Genomic DNA, 23,309 nt, shown 5'->3' on the forward strand with positions numbered 1-23,309 from the left:
CATTTTAAAAATATTAAAGATTCAAGTTTTATTCTGTGGCAGTTGTTACATATATAGCTTGTTGGGTTGACTTCTACAGTTATATGCTTTGGAAGAAAAGAGGAATTTGTTTTCATTTTGTTGTATCATTTCTGCTGAATTTAAATTTTGACACTGGAGTTCTGTTCAAAATGAGGCTATATGTCCTTACAAAGTTAAAGGAAGGGGAAGGAACCTGTTTTGCAGCCCAACTCCCATTTTTACATTGTTGGAAATTTCACCATATTTAAGAAATGATTCAGTGGGGAGGTAACCAAAAATCTACAGCCTCTTTCAGATGAAATAGCAAGAACCATAATTCCCTACAATGACCAAGTAGTTTTTTTTTTCAAGAAGTAGTTTCATAAACCATAAAATGGGATAATTTTAGCCTCCAACAACAACAAAACTTAATAACCCTTTAACAGTATATTATGTTGTACCAAGAGCAATTGCTTCAGTGTTCTGAAGAACATGACTCTCAGGCCTCCTACACAGCTCAGCAGGAAGGCCTGCAATTAGGCACCTCAGAGTCTAGCCCTTTCTGCATGGTTTAATGAACATTTCCCGTTCCTCATGCTTAGACTGACTTCTCCAAAGTCCCACAAAATGATTTCCCACCATATTTCCCCTTATCTCTTTCTTCCTTCTTGCTTTAGAAGCTTAAAAAAAAAAAAAGCCCAAAAGCATCATCTGTTACTAGGATTGATGATATGTTGCTAAAGGTTACATACCAACTGCTTTAACTTATAAGGAAAGATGGAAAATATATTCTTTGAAGTTTGAAGCTGGACTCTTTCAGTTTTACTTAAGAGCTTGTCGGGGGTTGGAGCAGTTGGTTATTGTTGTGTTTTTTTTTTTTTTTAAGAGTGCAAAAATCAGGGCAACATTAGAAATAAAAATCCTTTTTTAATGTGCCTGGTTGTGCCTTAGTGTCAAAGGAAATACTGTAAACCTGACCTCTCTGCCTGTGATTTCTCTTCTCCTGCTTTTTAACCTAAAGCACCAATGGCACATTTGTGGTCTTGTAGCCACCCACCTTCAACCAACAAGTGGTACAATTAAGAGTGGTGAGCCTCAGGCAGGTGTCATGGATTTGGGTTGGGGCATTTTAGCTTTGCCTCCAATTAAGCCAGGAATCCCAAGGTTTCTTTAAATCCTTTCTTAGCTTCCATCTGGTGCTGTGTGTATGGGGCAGTACTCACTTTTGCCTGATGTCATCAACCTAGAGTCTTCATGGCTGCTTTCTGAACTTATTATTTAGTAGTATTGCTAATTCTTATAAATATGAGCTTGAGAGTGAAAATTATTATAATTCATGAGTTCTTGATAGGCCTAGAGAATGGAAAGTAAAGAAGAGTTAAAAGAAGCTTTTTTTTTTTTTAAAACGATCCCATTCAGACCTTAAAACAAGAAGTTTTCTTTAAGTTACAGAATGAACATAGGGCAAGACCACGCTCGCCATGGTTTTCAGATCAATATTTTTGTCCAAGTTGTGATATAAACATCATTAATTCTGAAATCATTAAAAAAAACAAGTCTCCTCTTCATCACTGGGAATGTCATTCAAAGGGCAGCGATCACCACTGGCAGATTCAGCTGGAAAATAAAGCCCTCCATATTGGAGGGCCACTGTATCCATATTGCACTATGTCACTTCCTTATTGGAAATGTAGTCTTTGCAGAAGTGTCCGTTGTGTTAACTGCTCGCTATTTTTTCTGCTATGCAGAATTGTTCAGCAGTTAGTGTCAAGTGAAGTCTCAATACCCAAACCGTGCAAAGTAATCCTATTGGCAGTTGATTCTTCATTCTTCTGGACTGTACACTTCAATGTTGCAGTTTACCTGGGGGGAACGGGGAAAGGGGAAAAAGGAGAAAATTGAGAGAGGGAAAGAATATAGAAAACATGTAGAAATGTCAATGTGAGGTCTCTTCCATGAAAGACCTGTGCAAACCTATTTAGCTTTGGAATATTTTAACTCAATTTATACAATACTCAAATTGGATGCTAAAAATCTATTCTGGAAAAATAAATAATTGTTTTCATTTTGTGAAAATGTGAGAAAACAGAGCCTGAGAAGCTGTGTTTCCAAGTTGTGGGAAAAGGAAGAGGAAAAAAATTATTGAAAGCCTCAGTCAGCATTGCTGTGCTGCTACTATCTACATCTGAGAAGGACTGGTTTGATGGTTTGCATGCTCTTTGGATTCTATAGTGGAATTTAAATTTAGATGCCTACTACTTAACCATCTTTATAAGCCTATGTGTCCATTGGTGGGAAGTAAATCCTTTTTTATAACTCTTAAAAAAAAAAAAACACAATTGTATCACAGTAATAATTAAGGCTCTATTCAAGTTTCCTGTCATTTTTTGTTGGCACTTCAAAAAACTGTTTTCATATTAGTACAAAAGAATATCCATTTGTGATGTCTTCCTGTTTCTTACATTACAAACTCTTAGTGGATGATGAATGTGTACCAACTCTGACACTGGTTCTAACATTAGTGAAACTGGCCATCTGTGAAATACTTTCTTTCAAGCCCCAGACAACAAGGACCTATATAGAACAAGTGGAAATGTACAACAGTGATACACACACACACACACACACACACACACACACACACACACACACAAATCAGGGAATTGAGATTGTAGCCTTGGAAGGTTTTCTCTAGTGGCAGTTTACAAAATGAAAGGGTAGTTTACTTAATAAATGCAGATTTATTTGGTCAGTAGATCTCTACATAGAAAGTATACATTAGATTTGTGTTAAAACTTGAAAAACAAGCTTTGTTATATACTTCAGGGTTATTTACTCTAAATGGTCAATCTGGTGATCTGTACTTGAAGATATATGCCAGCAGGCAGCTTTGTGTTTTGTTTTTTAAAGCACTTAAAAAAAAGACTGGTCAGATATGATATTTGTAACAAAACAATGGCTACTTCTTAAATATCTTATTCATTCTAATAAGTGTAAATAGATTCATCAAACCCTTGACAATAAGTTGGTTAGAGAAGGGAGGGAGGGAGGGAATGGGATGTGGATATTTTAGATTAACATTTATCTTTGCTTTGAAAAAACCTTAGTTTCCTCCCCCCATATCTTGGATTCACTGCAAGCATCAGGCTTTTTATCCTTCTTAAAAATTTTATGAGCAGTAATGTGGCTTATTGGAAAGAAGGCTAGTCACAAAGCCAAAAAGAGTTGGGTTCAAGGCCCACCTCTGAAACATACTACCACCCTGGGCATAGTATTTAATCTCAGAACTTACAGAACTTTTGCTGATTTGCATGGGTTGCAGAAGTTTCTCTCCTTTAAGTTCTTTATCCCCATAAAATCACATGTCTTGTCCCTCTCCTTATTCTCATTCCCTGAAAGATACAGCTTTTTGGCCTCTCTTTATTCCAGAGCAGTAGTTAGGCTAATTACTGGATCAAGGCTATCTTTAAATTTGAAGAGGTATCCATCATTTCCTAGTGAGATTGCCACACTGATGTTTCAGAGGCTAGAGGTTTCATCTTTCAGTCATCTTCGGGTTACCAATAAGAGTAATCACAGCTTTCTGCTCATGCCTGAATTTAAGGCCCCGGAGACTCCAGAAGACTGACCTCTGAAGTCTTTATGATTTAAAATGAAGATAATGACATTGAAGTTCTAAATATTAGGTTATCATTCACCACATTAGTTTCTTGTTAAGTTTGACAATGAAGTGTTAAAATTAAAAATTAAGCTGCTATATACTCCATGGTAAAAATATTTTTCTTCTACTAGCCCAGACTTTTACCCCCTGAGCAAAATGCAGGTTTTATTTCTCTTATAAGTCAATGATATTTAAAGATATTTGGTATGATAAAAGAATGAAAAACTGTCTTAGTGCAATGAATTTCAGGTCTTATCAGGGTTTCTGTATATTGTAATGTTTTCAGAACATGTATAAAAAGAGTTTTGAGTTTTTTTTTAATGTGACATTTGTGTTCTATGTCATTACATTAACACAAGAATAAATAATTCACAAACTAACTTCCCTCTTTCAAATACAAAACTTGTTTCCTTTTTTTTTTTTTGACTCAAATTTTCATCATTAGTATCAAAGTTCTACAAATACATCCGTTATATTATAACTCTGGTCCACAGAGACACTGATATCCTCAGCTGAAAAATATTTCACTGTAAGTTTATGTAGATATCACCAAAGTGTGTCAGTGTTTCTCTTCCCTTGGTTTAAAAAGAATCATTTTAAAATTATCAAAGTAAATTCAAAAGTCATTTACATCTCACTATAAATGTAAAACCATGCTCTGGCTATATTTGCAACTGTGAAATTCTGGAGCTTGCCTCATAAGAATAAAGGAGCACAGCAATAATATACTTTCTACCCTTATTCTTAAAATGATAACTCCAGCAACAAAACCAGAGAGAGAAATATGAAATCAGCAAATGATAACAAATTAGACCTATTTGCAGACTATATGAGGGTTTACTTAGAAAATCCCAGATCATCAATTCTGAGTTTACAATAGTTTCAGTAAAATAGCAGAATAACCCATTAGCAGAGAAATGATGGACAAAGGATGAAAAATGAGAAACATTTTCAAATATAAGCCTTTACACAGTCAGTGTTTTGGTGTGCACAATTACACATCTTCTTTTGAATGGTGGCTGTTTGGTGGAAAGATTAGATCTCCCTGTCTTCCCCAGGCCAGATATATAATGGTTACACCCATTGTTTGGACCCAATTCCACTGCTGATCAGCACAGAAACCTTGACTGTTTTCAACTTCACCAGTTCACACTCCCTTCTGAATAGGCAGCTTGGTGGCCCTTAAAACTATTTTGTATTGATTAATAAAAAAAGATAATCAGTAAAGCAAGTAAAGGAATAAACCCAAAGCTTCAAACTAGTAGGAAGAGGGCTCTATTCAATAAGATTGCTGAGAAAATTAGAGAGTGGTCTAAATTAGGCAGACCTTGGTTTTAGTTCATTATCTCAAATTATAAGTTCCAAATATAAAAGCTATTTCAGTTCAAATCCTGGCTCTACTATTTTCAACACAAGGAGTCTAATACTACTTTTCCAAGCCTCAGTTTCCTCAATAAGTCAGGAGGTCAGACTAGATGATTTCTAAGGTCAGACCTAAGGATTTCTAGCTCAAATAAGTGTATTTTCTAGAGTCTTACTTCAAAGTACATAGGAACACAAAGTGTTTTTAAAAAGATTTGTTTTCTTCCCATTTTCATCTTGAATAAAGCAAAACTGGATATAATACCTCATAATAGTACAAAGTCATTCCTCTTTTTGGAAGTCAACTTGGAAGAATACTAGTGTACATGGTGTTCTTGTAAACCTGAGACAACTTAGTAAATGACTATAATCATTGACCCTTCCTGCTTCTCCTTCAGTAATTCAAACATTTGTGATTTTTGTCTGTGATCATCTCCATGACTTCAACGATGGCCTTTGGTAAAAGCAATAGTTAGATTAGAATGGAAAAGATTAATTGGAAAAAAAAAATCATTGCATCAAATTTCTCTTTAACAAAGTTTCCCTGGGGCAGGTATATAGCGCAGTGGATAGAGCACCAGCCCTGATGTCAGGAGGACCTGAGTTCAAAACTGGCCTCAGACACAACACTTTCTAGCTGCGTGACCCTGGGCAAGTCACTTAACCCCCAATTGATTGCCTCAGCAAAAAAATTAAAAAGTTTTCCATTCAAGATATATAAGGAAATAAGTGTGTGATAATAGATAAGTGGTCAAAGGATATAAATAAGCAGTTGACAAATGAAGACATTCAAGCTATCAATAACTATGTGAAAGAATGTTCTATATCATTAACAATAAGAGAAATGCAAAACTAAAGCAAATCTTAAGTTCCATGGCAATGTTTGGAGGAGTTAAAAGAGGCCTATTTATGTACTGTTACTAGAGTAGTGACTTCATGTAATTATTCTAAAAAGTAATTTGAAACTATATTCAAAAATTCACTAAGTTGTACTGATCCTTTGATCAAGCAATACCACTATACTAGGCATGTATTTCATAATATATATATATATATATATATATATATATATATATATATATATATAAAGACAAAGGGAATTAATCCACCTACTAAAAAAAAAAAAAAAAAAAAAAAGCTTGTAGTTTTGCATCTAGTTGTAGCAAAGAACTAAAAATAAAGTGAGTGCCCAGCAACTGAGAAATGTTTGAACAAACTGTGGCTCCTAAGTATAATGGAATGTTATTCCATAATAAGAAATTATAAATATAAAGGATTCAAACAACTTGGTAAGATATGAATGAACTGATACAGTATAAAATAAGTAGATTCAGAAGTATTTACACAATAACTATAATAATATAAAAAGAACTTGGAAAAACTTAAGCACCCTAAGTGCAGTGACCAAGCAAGACTTTATAAGAATTAATATAAATTATTGAACTGAATTAATATTGTGGGGTTATCTCTGAAGCACTGGGACTGCCAATCCTTTAGTCCTTGTTTTTCCTCTGATCTGCCCACTTTTTTTTTTTTTTAAAGGTATTTAAATATGCTTGTTGAACACTTTGGTGGTATTAAGGGGTAGGTCTAATCCTAGTAACATGTTAATTCAGATTTGATTTTTGAGATGAAATGAGGTACTTTTAAGTCATTGAACAGTTAATAAAAGGAGGTTTACTTTGCTCTAATTCAGCCAAGGAAAAAGGATGTGGTAGCACCTTCTCAGGGGAGGGAAGGGTCTCCTGCTTCATGGCAGAGAGATGTGGACTATTAGGTGCATAATGAAACATGCTTTTTTTCTAACAGGCAAATGTATTGATTTGCCTTGACCATAATTATTGATTGGGCAGGGGGAGAACTGATTAGCTTCACTGGGTTCCCTATTTTCCTGTAACTGAAATTATTTTCCCCTAAAAGACAAAACAAAACAAACCCTGTCCTTGGGACCTGATTGATTTCTGTCTCCCTTTGGGCAGCTTGATGGTCTCATAAGGGCATTAAATGTTCCATACATACATTGGGTCACTGTTGGAGTTGTTTAATGACCCAGCCATTCTGGAGAACAACTTAGATCTATGTCCAAAGGACTATAAGACTGTGCATACTCATTGACCCAGAAATACTATCAAGTGTGTATCTCAAAAAGATTTAAAAAAAAAAAAAAGGAAAAGGAAAAGTCTTGTATACAAAAATACTTATAATAGTTCTTTTTGTGGTGGCAAAGAATTAGAAATCAAGGGCTTGCCCATCAATTGGGGAATGGCTGAACAAATTACAGTACACTGTTGTGATGGAATACTATTGTGCTTATAAGAAATGACAAATAGGATTTCAGTAAAACTTAGACTTACATGAACTGATGCAAAGTGAAGTGAGCAGAACCAGGAAATCATTATGCATTGTAACAATATTATACAATGATCAACTGTGAATGATTTAACTATTCTCAGCAAAACAATGATACAATATCATTCCACAGACTCAAAATGAAAAATGTTACCCTCCTCTAGAGAAAGAAATAATGGAGCCCGAATGCAGATTGTAGCATATTTTTTTTTATTTTTCTTGTTTCTTTTTTGGGGGAGGAGGCTTATATTTTCTTTTTCAACAATTAATATGGAAGTATTTTGCATGACTGCACATAATCTGTATCAAATTGTTTGCCTTCTGAAGGAGGGGAGGGGATGGGATGGGAGGAAGAGAGGTTTTGGATCTCAAAAAATTTTTTAAATGTTAAAAATTTTTCTACATGTAATTGAAAAGAAATTTTCTAAAAAATTAAGTGCTACCCATGTGGAGTCAGGACTCCTCCAACTTGGATATGTCTGAAGATCACAAGAATCATCATGTTCTGCCACGCTGACTAGACCAGGAGATGCAAGAAAGTAAGAGAAGGCCTCTATAGAAATTACGCGTCACCATATTCTTTAATTGTTCATTGGCTTTTCATTGCATTCCAACACCAAATTGGATTAACATGTCAGATCTACCTAACACCACCTCAGTGAAAAGTTCAATAAGCATGTTTAAATACCTCTTTCAAAGTACTGATCAGAGGCAGCTAGATGAGGCAGTGGATAGAGCACCAGCCCTTTAGTGAAGAATACCTGAGTTCAAATCTGACCTCAGACACTTAACACTGCCTAGCTGTGTGACCCTGGGCAAGTCACTTAACACCAACTGCTTGGGGGGGGGGGGGAAACAAATTAAAATAAAATAATAGTACCCACCCTGGGGAAATGAGGACTAAAAAGGTCAGCTGTCCCAGTGCTTCTGAGGTAACCTCACAATACTAATTCAATTCAGTAAGTATTTATTGATTGCCTATTTTCCTAGCAAATACTATTAGCCACTGGGAATAAATAAAAAAGATTTGGGGCAGGAGAGTCCTAAGGAGTCAACATTCTATTTTTTTAATGAAATTTTATCGCACATTAAGCAGTATCTCTATGGGAGATTTATGCAAAAATATGAAAAGGAATTTCAAAGGAAAAACTGGGAAGTGCAATGTGGGAGGAGAGAGGGGAATATTTACTAACTAAAATCATGGATCCACTAAGGCACTAAAAAAAATTAAATAAAAGCTAGATGATGAAAAGCAGTAAATGATCCTGAAAGCAGAAAGATCTAAGTTCTATCTGTATGTGCTTGGGCAAATCATTTAACTTCTCAACCCACGTCTCCTCACGAGGATGATACAGCACCTACCTCCAAGAATTGTTATAAAGATCAAATAAGATAATATTTGTAAGCTGTTTTGCAAGCTTTAAAGTCCTGTATAAATGCTACTTATTATTATTAACTGTTTTTAATCCAAGTGCACTTGTATGGATAGTTGTATAAAACTGATGCCACATAGATTTGGAACTAGATAAAGTATAGTCTTAATAGCCTAGAACTTTTCCTATTTAAAAATATTATTTCAACATAGCCTTATACATAGGTACTTATATAAGGAAACCAATTTAATGTGAATGAATAATAATCCTAATAATATTTAATTGCAACTGACTATTTAACTACAAAGTCCCCAAACTTTTTTTTTTAAGGAACTACTTGATTGCCTTCCTCCTCCATCCTCCCCACCTCATATGAAATGAGAGCAAACAATCGATTCCATTTCTACCTCCAGGTCAATGTTCTCTCCAAGAAAACTTAATCACATCTCTTTTTTAAGTCCACATCATTTAAGTAAGCCAGATACTTTTATACTTAAAAACACATTTATACTCTGTTTTATGACTGACATTTTGGACTCATGTCAAAATCCTTACAGACTTCATCATCTCCATTAACAAAACAACTCCACTATATCTACTGGAGCTATTGTTCTTTCTTTTCCTTTTTTTGCGGAGGGAGGAAAGAGGTCCTTATAGGAGGTATCTCCTGCTAGCAATGCAGATCCATTTTGCCACTTATGACCTCAGTTCCCTGAAGGTAGAGCCCCAATGGCCCCATAACGGGAATAAGTTTAACTTCTCCAATATAACTCCTTTATAAAGGTCTAGAAAGTGCACCAGATGGGTTCCTCCCTGGAGAAATCCAATAATATGATCCCAGTAACTTTTCTAGCCCAGGTCAGCATAGGAAGACAGAAGTTAGTGGACTGGGGGATACTGTCTGTTCAGAATACACTCTGGGAGCATTTCAGAGAAGTGGAACTAAAGAGGACCAAGGCTGTACCCCATGGCATGAAGATCTTGACCTTGTATAGGGTGTAGGAACAGGATCCAAGTCAGACAATATTCCACAGTGAGGAGAGGCAACAGGTCCTAAACTGTGTATGATAAGGAATAATTCAGAAACAAATAGAAGCTGGGTTGGTTTGACCCCAGGAGCAGAATGGGGTCTCAGCCTCAGTCAACCCCCAACTGGGGTTGACCCCCAGTCAACCTCTAGCACAGTTTGAAGCCTGCAGTGAAATGACCAGGAAAGGAACCCCAGGTCAAATAAGAAAGTGCAGTTCTATGAGCCAGCAAAGCTTTCCAGCTGGTGGAAAGGGGCTGAATCCAGCAGCCATCTCCCGGAATGTTCAACCAGGGAAAAAACCCAAGATGTTTTGTTCATCTTCAGACATAGCCGAGAAGCCTGCAAAGCGCAGATAAGAACTGATTGTACCCTGGATCAGCCCAGTTGGGAAGCACTCAAAGTTTTCAATTCTCCAGTCTAAGCTGTCTCTGTGATTCCGAAATAATCCCAACCTTTGTTGTTCCCCTGCCAAAAAAAGGAGGGGGTTGGCAAAAAAACTGAAGAGGACAGAAACTCAGCCCCCTTCCTCACAAATGCATAAAACCTGGTCATAATATAAAGTTCAAAGTCAGAAAATCTGAAAGAATAAGCAAACAATAAAGAAGCATAACATAAAGTGATATGATGGTAAGAGATGCTCAAGATACAAACTCAGAAGAGAATGACTCCAAAATATCTACAAGCAAAGCCTTAAAAAAATTATATCATTTGGCAAAAGTTCAAGAAGAATTCATGGAAGTGATGAAGGAAGTTTTTAAAAGGAACTTAAAATTATTTAAGCAACACTTGAACTTCACTCCCTAATCTGAACTGGTATAAAGAGGGAAGAAGAGAGAAACAGAGACAAATTTTTTTTGAACATGACCAAAGCAGAAATTCTTTTTGCTTTGCTTGACTTTTTCTTGCTTTCTCAAAGAGGTATGGGAGAGAGTGGAACATATAGGAGAGAAAGTACAGACCTGAAAATAAAATAAAATAATTTTAAGTGATCTTCCCAAAAGATAGGTATGATCATATTATCCCCTTAGTAAACTCTTGGATCAAATACAAAACCCTCTATTTGGCATTCAAAGCCCTTTAAAACCAGCCCCACCCCACCTCCTTCCCAATCTTCTTACACTTTATATCCCACCACCATCATAACCTATGTGACATTGGCTTCCTTGCTGTTCTTTGAACAAGACACTCATCTCCCTTCTGATTCCAGGACTTCCCTGACTTCCTTCAAATTTCAGACAAAATAACACTACTACAACATTTTCCTGATTCCTCTTAATTCTAGCACTCTCCTAATTAATTATTTACTATTTATCCTAGGTGTTTGCAAATTGTCCTCCCCATTAATTCCCTAATGTATTTCCAAGTAAGCTCCCTGGAACAAGGCCTGAATTTTGATTCTCATTGTATCCCCAACATTTAGCACTTGGCTCAGAGTAGACATTTAATAAGTATTTATTGACTGACTGACAATTAAGTTTCAGGATTAATTAGTTATAGACCTTGAGTAGAAATATTTCTGTTCCACAGAGTGGGAAGAACATCTGTAGGCAATGTTCCCGAGTTTGATTATGTAATCTTTCTCAGCTCCTTTTTCTTCACCAGGATGAGGGAGTGGACTCCATTATCTCTAAAGGTCCTTTCCGGATCTAAACTCCATCATCACCTCATCCAAACCAATTTCCCTCCCCCTGCACCAGTCTACTTCCAAACAGCCAGGGCTACTAACAAATAGCCAAGTTCAAGCATTTTAATTTTTCCTTTTTCTCTAACACTGCCCTCAGTGTGAGGGGAAAAAGAGCCAGTAATCTATGAAGTCATCAGAGCAGAAAAGAGATTGGTTGTCTCTAGCAGAATAGTCTATCATTCATGCCAACTTCCCTCAGTCTGCTGAGGGGCATCTCTGTTTTGATAGTGGGCAAATCCTAATAGGATTCACCTAGGTGAAGAGCAAATGACTGGATTTTTCCTGTGCTTGCAGCTAAACTACTAAAGTAAGGGAAAATGGGCCCAGAAAACACAGAAAATATGTTTCTGCATTGATACTTTTCCAACAGGGCCACCCCCTTCTTGGAATGCCTGACTTTGCTCTGCTATCCATTGCTGGTAGAGGTAGAGTCTACTTTTATTCATATTTAAAATTTAATACTTTGTTATTGGTAGGAGCATCCTCAGATTAATCTCTCACCTTTTCCAATTCCTCAAGATCAGCAGTCCTAGAAAATTTCAAGTAAGCATTCTGTATCAGGGCCATGTTATTTTTTTTTTTAATGTCACAGTACCATATATTTATTCCAAAAGCATACCTCAAACTTCAGACTGTATCACAGCTTACTTCCCAGGATTACAGGCAACTGCTTTGGGGTATGTGAGATGTCCAGTTAGATAGCTACAACTCAGTCTAAACAATAGTTAATCTCAAAGTGCTGGCACCGGGCAGCCCTGCCCGGCCCATGAGTACAGATCCGTTATGAGGCTTGTTTGTACTGGCCTGGCTCAAAACGCCTTCCCACCACCATCCTCAAGATCACAATGCACTATGCCATTTGTTCTGACACACCAGGCTGGAGAAGTGCTCCTCTGGCCAAGTCTCATTAACATAATGTTCAGGGAAGGAAGCTCAGCATCAACAAGGAAAAAATATTTCTCCACCACAGTGATTATAATTCTCCGAATACAATTCTACACCAAAGCTGCCCATTGTTGAAAAAATAAAGTCTATTGAATCCCAGAACTCTACATTTATCATTGAAATTCAACATGTTAATCCACTTTTTTCTGTTCTTCTATGTATATGGAAATACCCAGTTTTATTTGTTGTTTGCTAACTTCTGGGTAAAAAAGAATTAATTCAATGTGTTAGACCTTTTCTATATAATTCTTAATCCCCCAGTTTTAAGATGCTCACCGTCAACTAAGAGCTCCTGTCTCAGCATTTAATAGGGGGCTAGTTACTTCAGCCTGAACACCACAGGCTCCAAAGCACAACAGATACAGCTGTTGGCATCCGGCCTTCAGAGAAGGAAAAAGGCATTAACAACCTTTCTCAAGAAACATTGCTGAGCTTAGCAATTTTTAGCCAATTAGGGTTCTTCCTGTTTACCTCCTGAAAAGTCCTCCTGCTTCTGTGTTCCTTCCAAATAACAATTCTCTATCCAAACAGAAGTTGTTTAATTCCAACCCAGGCTCTTCTTGCTTACATGATCAGCAGCTCCTCTCCAGACGAGGGAAGAAGCCAGGAGCCTGCAGACCTTACAAGGACTGTTTTTATTGTTTGCCCTTTGTTCTTGAAGAAGACCATGACATCAGGAAGGTGATGTTATGACTTGCATGTGAACTGGATTTAAATGAGGCAAGGGCTGTGCAAAGTTACCAGCCTGACTCTCTCTTCTGCAGACATTGGGGTCCAGGGATCACTTACAGACCCAGACGACCAGACATGGCCCAGAATGCAGTGGGAGAGCACATCCTTTTTAATTTAAGGTCTGTCTGTTTGTCTGAACAATATGCATTAGGCGATTAGGGTTAGGTAAAGAAATGAGGCAAAGAATGGCCTCTTTTACCACCCAACCCCCCAAAAATCAATTTTTTAATTGGGGAAAGTTCTCAGGGTTTCTGGCCAAAACACAGAAACACTTGCTATTTATATTCCCTGAACTATCAGAGCCCAAACATTGACTAAGTCTAGGCTGGGACCCACTATGGGTCAAAATGAGAGGCAGATTATTTGGATTTAAGGCATGGTCCTTAAAAAGAAACCTAGTCCATAAACCCCAAAATATCTCCTCTGGGGAGAGCACTTGTAGGTTAGGATATGATTTCTTATATGGACAGAGGAAGAAAAGAGACAAAGAGAATGGAGGAAAAGGAGGAAGGAGGAAAGGAGGAAGGAAGATTAGGAAAGAGGGAAGGAAGAGAAGGAAAGAGGGAAGGAAGAAGGGGAGGGAAGGAGGAAGGAAGGGAAGAGTGGGAAGCAGGGAGGGAGGAAGAAAGAGTGGGAAACAGGAGGGAAGAAATGTAATGCTGGCGAAATTGAGGCAAGATAGAGGTTAGAGTTATAATAATTTAATTTATTAGAGTTAATTAATTGACTGGATCGGACTCTTGTCTCCAAGTATACAGCATCGAATATGGGGTACAAAGATTCTTTATAGGGTGGCAGGAACCTTTGACATAATGGGGAGAAGCCTCTGATAAAACAGTATCTGATATTCTGATAGCTTGGGATGGGGAGAGACATTCTGATATTCTAAAATATAAGACCTTTTAACTTTATCAAATATTCTGATGATGAAGAGGGAAGGGTGATATGATAGACTAGGGATTGGGGCAGAATAACTGAGGTAGGGCAATTCAAAGAGACTAGGGATTGGGGCAGAATAACTGAGGTAGGGCAATTCAAAGAGACCGTCGCATAACAGAAGGAAGAGGGAGGGAAGAAGGGAGGAAGAGTTGGAAGCAGGGAGGGAGGAAAGAAGAGTGGGAATCAGAGAAGGAGGCAGGGAGGGAAGAAGGAAGAGAGGGAGAAGGAAGAGAGAGAAAGAGTAAGGGAGAAAGAGAGAGAAAGAAGGAGGGAAGAAGGGAGAAAAAAGGGGAGGAGGGAGGAATGAAGAGAAGGAAGGAGGGCGGCAGAGAGGAAGGAAGAAAGGAAGGGAGGGAGGAAGAAGAGAGGAAGGAAGAGAGAAAGGGAGGAAGAAAGAGGGAGGGAAGGAGAAAGGAAGAGAAGAAGGGAGGGAGGAAGGAAGAGAGGGAAGGGAGGGAAGAAAGAAGAGAGGAAAGGAGGAAGGGAGGAAGGAAGAGAGGAAAGGAGAGAGGGAGGAAGAAAGAGGGAAGGAGGGAAAAAGAAAAGGAAGGAGGGAGGGAGGAAGAAAGAGAGGGAGGGAGAAAGAAAGAGAGGGAAGGAGGAAGGGAGAAAAGGAGAGAGGGAGGGAGAAGGAAAAGAGAGGCAGGGCTATGCAAAGTTGCTAATCTCACTCTCTTCTCCAGAGCCATCTGGGTCCAATGGCAAGATATAAATCAGGAAGACTGGAGATAGCCCCTGAAATTTAGGGAGCAGAGGGAAAAAAAATCAGGCTGCTTAAGACATAACATAGCTAAAAGGTAAAAGACTCCTTGATGGCCTAGCAAAATTAAGAGAGATGCACCAATTGTTGATTAGGTGCTTTAAAAGTTAATCTCAGAGACTTATATGAACTGATGCTAAATGAAATGGGCAGAACCAAGAGATCATTGTACACAGTAACAAGAAGATTATACGATGATCAATTCTGATGGATGGGGCTCTCTTCAACACTGAGATGATTCAAACCAGTTCCAATTGTTCAGTGATGGAGAGAACCATGTATACCCAGAGAGAGAACCATGGGAACAGAATGTGGACCACAACATAGCATTCTCACTCTTTCTGTTGTTTGCTTGCATTTTGTTTTGCTTCTCTTTTTTCTCTTGTGCAGCACGATAATTGTAGAAATATGTTTATATATATATTGGATTTAACATATATTTCTACCATGTTGATAGATTGGACTACTTGCCATCTAGGGGAGGGTATGGGGAAAGGGGGAGAGAATTGGAACACAGGGTTTTGCAAGGACTAATGTTGAAGAACTGTAACCTGTTTTGAAAAATAAAAAGCTTTGATAAAAAAAAAGTATCACAATTGTACTTTGCCTCTACTACAATTTTGTCTTGATAGAAGATATTAACACAGTCACTAGGATTGGACCTTTTTTCAAAATCAAAAACTTTTTGTCAATGCAAAGAACAAAATTGCAATGTTCAGGCAAGGTCACCTTGAATATAGTAAAATATAACTGTATATTTACAATATAATTTATAATGTATATAAGGGGTACAGCTACGTAATGAATGAGGGGCTATTTTAATAAACATACCCAAACTTATGCTGTCAAATGAGGGTGAGTTTTTCAAAACCCTTGCCTTAGAAAGCTGAATATTTGTGTTTCAGGGATGCTGTGACTGCTCTAGATATTTTTGAATATTTGTCCCTTGAGACAACTTATGGATCTTATACACAAGAAAAAAATAGTCTTATTCATGCCACCTCTTTTTTTTTAATCAAAATTAATATTACCCAGTTTATTCATCCAATTTGAGCCTAAATGACTTTGGTTTTGGTTTTAAAACCAATCAAACTAAGGCTTTGAAAGGCAAAAAAAAAAAAAAAAAAAAAAAATCATTTCTCCTAAGAACACTCAAAACAATGTGCTAGCAATAGGCACTAAAGGCTAGTGCCACAGAAAATTTCCAAAAATACAGTGAATAATGGAAATATCACAGGACTGCAAAAGAGAAGGATACAGCATAATTAGATATGATTATTCTGGTGTGGCAAAGTAAAAAATTGTCATTACTTTTTTAGCCATTCCTTTTATGTTTGCATAAAGGCACACTTTCTCACTATCTCTCTTTCTCTCCCAAATATCCAATTTTCACATCCTAATATTGTTTCACTAATATAGGCACAATGAATTGTACTGAATGAGAAATCCTATATAATAGGTTCACAAATATGCATGTACTATGACTATGTAAATACTCTTTTTCACTCGTTTCATTAATTATATTTCATTAGACTATATTAATAAAAACATGATAATATATTCACTTATATGTGAATTCTAACTGTATTTGAATATGAACTTTAATTGTCTCAATCTAATTTGACTTTAAATCAACAAACATTTATTAAATGCCTGTGTGTAGTGAAATACTAGGCACTGGAGTAACAAAAATGAAAACGTAGCTCCTTCCCTCAACAAGCTTACAGTCTAATGAGGAAATGAGTCAAATTCCCAAAACACTCTGTTGGGGTTGAAAGAGCTAACGGTTGTTTTAATAAAAGGCACTTTTCATCTTCAAGGGAATTTAATTTCCTGATCTCTCTGCTAGCATACCTAAAAGGTATGACTGGATTCTCTAAATTCTATCAATTTTAAAAATGAAATATTATTCTGACAAGGATTTATCTTTCTACTGAAAGGGTAAAATGGTCTTTTGGGAGAGCTTTAAAAATAGAAGAAAAAAAAAAAATAGGACCAGTCAGCTTGAGGTAGACATCTCTGATTTTATTGGGCTACTGATAGAGATTTCTCAATGGAAAAGATGTGTCTATATCTGTGGGTGTCCACAGGTGTTGGGGAAGGCCAGTGGCTAATGAAACAGAGCCTTCAGTGTTCCATTGCAGTTCCTGACTCATTCCATTGCGGTTCCTGACTCATCCTAGTGATCTGCCCAAGATCATACAGATGAGTTAGCCTGTCTCCTGGGCTTTCTTCATTGCCTTCCTGATCCCATTCCTTTGCCTTTTTCTAGCCTCCTTGACCTCTCAGAAGGCACTTATTGAAAATGACTACTGTTTCATTCTTCATCTTGTCATTTTCCTTGGATTTACTGACACTACATTCTCATGGCTCTCTTCCTACTTCTCTTTTGTTGATTCCTCCTCGTCCCTCTACCTTAAAGCATGCTTCTCCTTCTTGTCTTTTCATTCTTCCTCATGCTAACTTCACCCATTCCCATGGCTTCAACAGCATGGCACAGATGGAAGGGACTTCAGAAGCCACCCTTGTCCAATCCTCTTATTTTCCAGGTGAAAGGGAGTCTGAATAGTAAATATCAGAGATGAGATTTTTTAAATCCAGACATCCGGACTCCAAAACCAATGCTCTAAAAACCAGCTGTGTGACCCCAGGAAAATCTCTTAACTTTAACTGTACAGCACAGCTGCTGACCATATTTGTGGTGAGTTTTCTTATCAGCATTTCCATACAACAATGAAATCATAAATGAGAACCAAAAAACCCCCATCTTATCAAAGGTTCTGGGCCCAAAAGAGCTTGGGGGAGGAGGAGGTTCTGAGGGAGAAGCACCACAGAAAAGGCAAGGTGGATCCTTTAAAATGGCTGATTAAAAAAAAAAAAAAAAAAAAAAAAAAAAAAAGGAAATGTGGAAGAAGGTTCTGTACTTTGACACCGGTTTGAGAAACTGAACTAATTTTCTTCAAACTACAGTGATTTCCTTAGTCAATTGGTTGTCAGGTCATCCAGACAAAAGAAAGGAATTGCTTATCACATTTTAACCATAACATCCTTTTCACTGGGTAATCTGTATATACAAGTTGGATAAAAAGATATTCTAACTATCCATCACATAGCAGAACAAAATTGCAGGTTTGTAGTTTTCCTCTCCATATCAATTCTACAACATTGAGTTGTATTTACAGTTATAAATAAACAGAATAAGAACTGAATCTGTATTTTCATTTATAAAGGGAACTCTAAGAGAGGAAATGCAGGTAGGTACCTTTCCTGAAATTCACAGACAAACTTGGGGATCTAAAGCACTGAAAGGATGGGTCTTAAATTGTTTAATTTTAAATTTGCATTTAAAAGTCATTTACTTTAAAATTCCTGTGGGAACAATAGGACAAGATAGCTGTTATTAGGGTTGTAGTGAGCAAACTGTGAGGTCCCAAATAAAGTGAACTACAGTCATCAAAGCTGTGGATAAAGAGTGAGCAATAACTCCTTAGTAAGTAAATGAGAATGATCACCACAGTTCTGAAATAATATTCCCACAAAAGAATTTTACAGCTTTCTAAAATTGTCTAACCGACCAACTTGAAGTATTTTCATTGGCCATCCCACCCCAGCGTGGGCCACCTTCCCTTCCTCATCATTTCCTAGCTTCCTTCAAGTCTGACCTGAAATCTTGCCTTCTACAAGAAGCCTTTCCTGATCATCCTTAATGTTAGTGCCTTCCCTTTTAAATAACCTCCAATTTATGTCACACCCATAATCTAGTTTGTACATAAAATTAACATGTTGTTCTTCCATTAGATTATAAACTCCTTGAGATTAAGGATTAATTTTTTTTTTTGCCTTTCTTCATATATTTATACTTAGTTTGCCTTTCTTTGCATATAGCTTCCTTCAAGTCTGACCTGAAATCTTGCCTTCTACAAGAAGCCTTTCCTGATCATCCTTAATGTTTATGTCACACCCATAATCTAGTTTGTACATAAAATTAACATGTTGTTCTTCCATTAGATTATAAACTCCTTGAGATTAGGGATTAAATTTTTTTTTGCCTTTCTTCATATATTTATACTTAGTTTGCCTTTCTTTGCATTCAACATCTTACTTGAAAAAAGGGAAAAAGTTTAATAAATTCAAGCTGACTCCAAGAAGGCCTGTCTCATCAATACTAATCCTTGACCTCAAAGGATAATAAATTTAGAACTAGAAAATATCTTAGAAAGTACCTTTAGTACAACCTCTCCATGATATATTTGAAGAAACTGAGGCCCACTGTAAAGTGACTTATTCAAAATTCCAAAAGCATATTTCATGAAGAGATGAGATTTTGAATTCAGAATCCTGACAGCACTACATTGCTCTCAAAAATGCAAACATTAAAATAAAAATGTGAGCATATTAACTGAATTTTAAATAAAACAGTGGGGAGAGAGTTCTGAAAGGGGAGAAAAGCCTACTAAAGTTCCCCTATAGTATATAAATTGATTAGAAAGACATCATGCTGACTTTCTCTTCAAAAGAGCTGACAAAAGGATGTTGTTGAGATGTTTAAAAAAAAAAAAAAAGTGTGACCTCTCATCAACCAGGAAGTTGGGAAAGAATGTTGATTTCCCTATCCCTAAAGAAACTGACTGAGGAAACCATCTGATGAGTTTAGAAAAATATCAGTCCTTGGGGCTTTAAAAATCACAGCAGTTGCCAGTAACAGATCCTGACCCACTCTTTTTTGGTTTGCCATTTTCTAGGCTCAGTCTTGCTTGCTCTCTTGTCCCAAGGGGTATGGTCCATTATAATATAAAATAATGAATGGAAATACAAGTCATTTCCTTCCACCCACCACTAGTTTTCCTCATCCTTATGCTCAATTTTACAATACTGTATTCTGCACTACTCTACAACACATGTGGGAAAGCATTCTCTGGCCAGCTAACTGAACTGTCAATTAGGGGAAATGTCTGAAATCAGCCTTTCGAACAAGAAACTGACTCCTTAGTCCAAACTCCCTGCCAGCACATGTTGGTTAGTTACCAGGTCCTAAGAGCAATAACAAAGACAAGGACTTACATAAAGAAAAGGACGGAAAACGGCCGCAGGATTCACCTGGCATGTAAGCTTTACAAACAGAAAGGATTCTCTCAAAAAGGATTTTCTTTTACAAACTTTGACAAAGCTTCCAAACGACTTCCTCTCTGGTGAATTAAAGCTCTCACAGTGGAATTACAGGATTTAGAATGAAAAAGATCAGAACTAGCCCATTTTCCCTTTTTTACAGTTGAGGAAACTGAGACCCATTGGAAAACTAAGATTTTCAGAGGGTAAAAAGTCATTGGAAAGGGAAGCTACCAGCTAACAAGGTGTGATGGATTTAAGATGTAGAATATGACATCTGTTTTTTTAAACATGGATAAGGCGTTCATTTGTTTTGCTTGACTACACATATTTGTTACAAGGATTGTTTTGTTTTCTTTATTCCAGTGAGATGGGGGGAGAGGTTGAAGGGAGAAGGGAAAAAAAGCTCGACAAATAAAGTAAAAGGATTTTTTTAAAGGGAGCATCTCAAAAGTGAGGCAATGCCCTATGTTAGTTTTCCAGGAGGGAACATTAAGGGATAGCACCAGTCTCTACATCTTTCTTCTTCAACCCAAGTGCCCTTGAGTACTACGGAAAAGGGATATTTTAAGGTTTCATTTAAGATACTTTATTACCTGGGGCGATGCTTGGAAGCGTCTTCCCTTCCTTTCTGCAGCTTCTCCCCGGGAGGCTTCCCTTCCGCAACATTTTCCCCGCCGCCGCCTACTTCTTCTCCGCTGAGCGGGTAGACCAGCAGGCGCATAGCCTGACCACAGGAGGTCTCCACTTGGCGGACCTGCTCCTGACTCAGCCGCTCCCTCCACGCGTGCACCGCTTCCCGAGCGTCCCGGGCCGAAATGAGGAAGGGTCGGTCGGCATTATAGCCCGAGCCGCGAGTCATATTGAGGGCAAAGTCTTCCAGGGCCTGCAGAGCGGGCAAACCCGCAAAGCGCAGCAGACGAGCCAGTTGGGTGCGAGGCTCCAAAACAAGGTCCTCGTAGCGCAGCCGAGTGTACCTCCTGCGCAACCAAGCGGGAGAGCTCCCGGCGAAGAGCAAGTCCCGCAGCCAGGCCTCGCAGATCACCTCCAGGGCCCCGCTGAGAAAGTAGTCCGCTCGGGGTCCCGGGGCTTGAGCCCGGAACAGGGACGGCCCCGGCCGGGCCCCAACGCCCTGGGCGAAGAGCACGCGGTGGAAGCGGTCCGCCTTCTGCCGGGTGCGCAGCACCTGGATGCTCTCGCGCACTAAAGCTTGCTTGGACTTGAGGCGGGAATTATGCACCGCGCGCGGGTCGCGGAATAGCTGAATGACCTTGAGGTTGAGACCCGGGTCCCGCAGCAGCGGCACCAAGACTCCCAGGTCCAGCAGGCGAACGTCTTTGATGACCACCACCGGGTACTTCCGACATTCGGCCTCCAGCTGCCGCAGCGACACGGGCGGGCAGCTGCGTTCGCAGGTGGCCCCGTCGATGAGCCCCACCTCGGCCCGGGGCTTAGGGGCGCCCGGGCACAGGGGCGCCGAGCAGATCACTTTGTTGGTCTTCCAGCCAAAGAGGGCGGCCGTGGTGAGATTGGCGGAAGCCGGGGCCGGTGCGGCGGGGTCTCCCGGCGGGGAGTACAGCCGCAACACGGAGAAGTCGCAGCGAAAGAGCGAGCGGAGCATGTCGCGCAGGGCACCCTGCAGGCTCTCCGCGTCGCCCGGGTAGAGCGCCTGCCACAGGTGCCACATGGGCTCGTACAGGTAGAACACGTCCGGGTGTTGATTGAAAAGCTCCCCGAGAAAGGACGAGCCGGTCCTCCAAGTAGCGTGCAGGTAGATGTGCTGCTTCTCGCGCAGTGACGGCGGCCGTCGGGCAAAGTCGCTCCCGTTCTGGAGGTTCTCCGAGGCTCCCCCTCCGGTCCCGATCAAAGCTTTAGTCTCCTCCTTCTCCCCGGCAGCCGCCGCCTCCAGGCTCCACACTCCCAGGCTGCTGGCGAGGCTGGGACAGCGCGGGACGCCCGCCTCCTCGCCGCCCTTGCGGCTGTCCAGAACGTAGGGCAGCAGCAGCAGGACCAGAGTATACAAAACGAGCAAGAACAGGAGCTTCCGATGCTGCCGGCGCCGCCGCCGCCGGCTCTTCATGTCTGTCCTTCCCGCCCCTCCCCTTCCCACCCCACCCCGCGCTCCCGGCCCCCAGGACTCCTTAGACTATTTCCAGTTTCCCCTCCCTTTGCCCCCTGAATCCCAATCGGGGGCTGCTGGTTGCTGCCCGAGAACCAGGAAGAGGCAGGGAGGGCTGGGTGTGATGGAGAGGCAGGATGACGAGGGCGTTACTTTCCAGTGGTCCTGTCTGCTTCTCCCCTTTCTTCTGCGTCTCCCCTTTTCTCTTACCTCCTCGATGGCTGCTCTGCTCCTCTTGCCATTTCTTTAGGCTCCCCTCCGCCGGGTCATCCTCACTTAGAGGAGCGGGACGAAGGAGGCAGTGGAAGAACATAGCGAAACTTGGAAGAGGGAGGCGAGTTTAGCTAGCAGCGGGCGTCCCTCCCCTCCTGCCCTCTCTCTCCGCCCATCCCTTTCTTGGAACTCCGCCCACTGCCTCTGGGGGAAACTTGACAAATGTTCGACCCGCAATCCTTTCATCTCCTCTGGGGTGGAAGGGGTGCCCTCTGGGGGGCCCCCCCAATTTTTTTTTAACTAAGGCGGACCTGGGCGGGCCAGCTCTGGGGTGGGATCGCCAGCCTGAGCTCTGGGAGCCAGATTTAACTTTTCCACACCCAACGGTCATGTGGAAGTCGAGTTGTGTATACACAAACCCCACCCATTTCTGAGCACTAGCCTCAGAATACACCAGGTGGTGGAGCATGTGTTTTAGGTCTTCAGCCGAGCTCCCAGTTTGAGGTATTCCGCGGTGGTGATCTGCATAATAGGCCCATCAAATGCCTGCTGCTAAACTTTCCCTGGGCGGGACTTCTGACCAATCATTTTCATGCTTTTTCCGCACCCTTCCATCCCTCCCCTCTCCTCCTTGCCTCTGGTTAATGTGCATCACTTCACAACGGCCCCTTCCCCTAGGATTCAAAACTAAAGTCTTTTCATTAAGGTAGTTGTAGGCCCAAAGAGAGACAGCTGTCTTCTTCATAGGCATCGTATCTACATTTAAAACTCTTACTTTTGGAGCTTTGTGTAAGTGTAGACTTCGGGTTGGGTTTTTTTGGTGGAGGTGGTTTTGTTTCTTGATTTTTTTTTTTTAAACAGCTGACTACATTGTTACATTTGCAGAAATATCGATAGCCGTGAGATGGGTCCCCAAATGAAATGCTAGTGAAATAACCAATAGAAGAACAAGCAGAAGACAGAAAGATAGGGGAGTATTTTACCCGGTTTACGAGGCTTGGAAATTCCATTATAGGATCATAGGATTCAGAACTGG

At 39.7% G+C, this 23,309-nt stretch overlaps 1 protein-coding gene across 1 annotated transcript; it reads right to left on the reverse strand.

Moving 5' to 3' along the window:
* CHST7 (carbohydrate sulfotransferase 7) lies at window positions 1–22,833 on the reverse strand. Its single transcript, XM_031959082.1, has 2 exons — window positions 20,538–22,833; window positions 1–1,863 (listed from the first exon to the last, which is right to left on the reverse strand). The coding sequence occupies exons 1-2, from the start codon at window positions 22,019–22,021 to the stop codon at window positions 1,860–1,862; spliced, it is 1,488 nt and encodes a 495-aa protein (XP_031814942.1). The 5' UTR covers window positions 22,022–22,833; the 3' UTR covers window positions 1–1,859.
* Window positions 22,834–23,309: the final 476 nt, after the last annotated feature.

The sequence above is a fragment of the Sarcophilus harrisii genome, chromosome 3 (assembly GCF_902635505.1).
Source record: "Sarcophilus harrisii chromosome 3, mSarHar1.11, whole genome shotgun sequence".
Lineage (NCBI taxonomy): Eukaryota > Metazoa > Chordata > Mammalia > Dasyuromorphia > Dasyuridae > Sarcophilus > Sarcophilus harrisii.

Coding starts and splice junctions, on each gene's coding strand:
- CHST7 (XM_031959082.1), bottom strand. CDS start 22,021: ATGAAGAGCCGGCGGCGGCGGCGCCGGCAGCATCGGAAGCTCCTGTTC.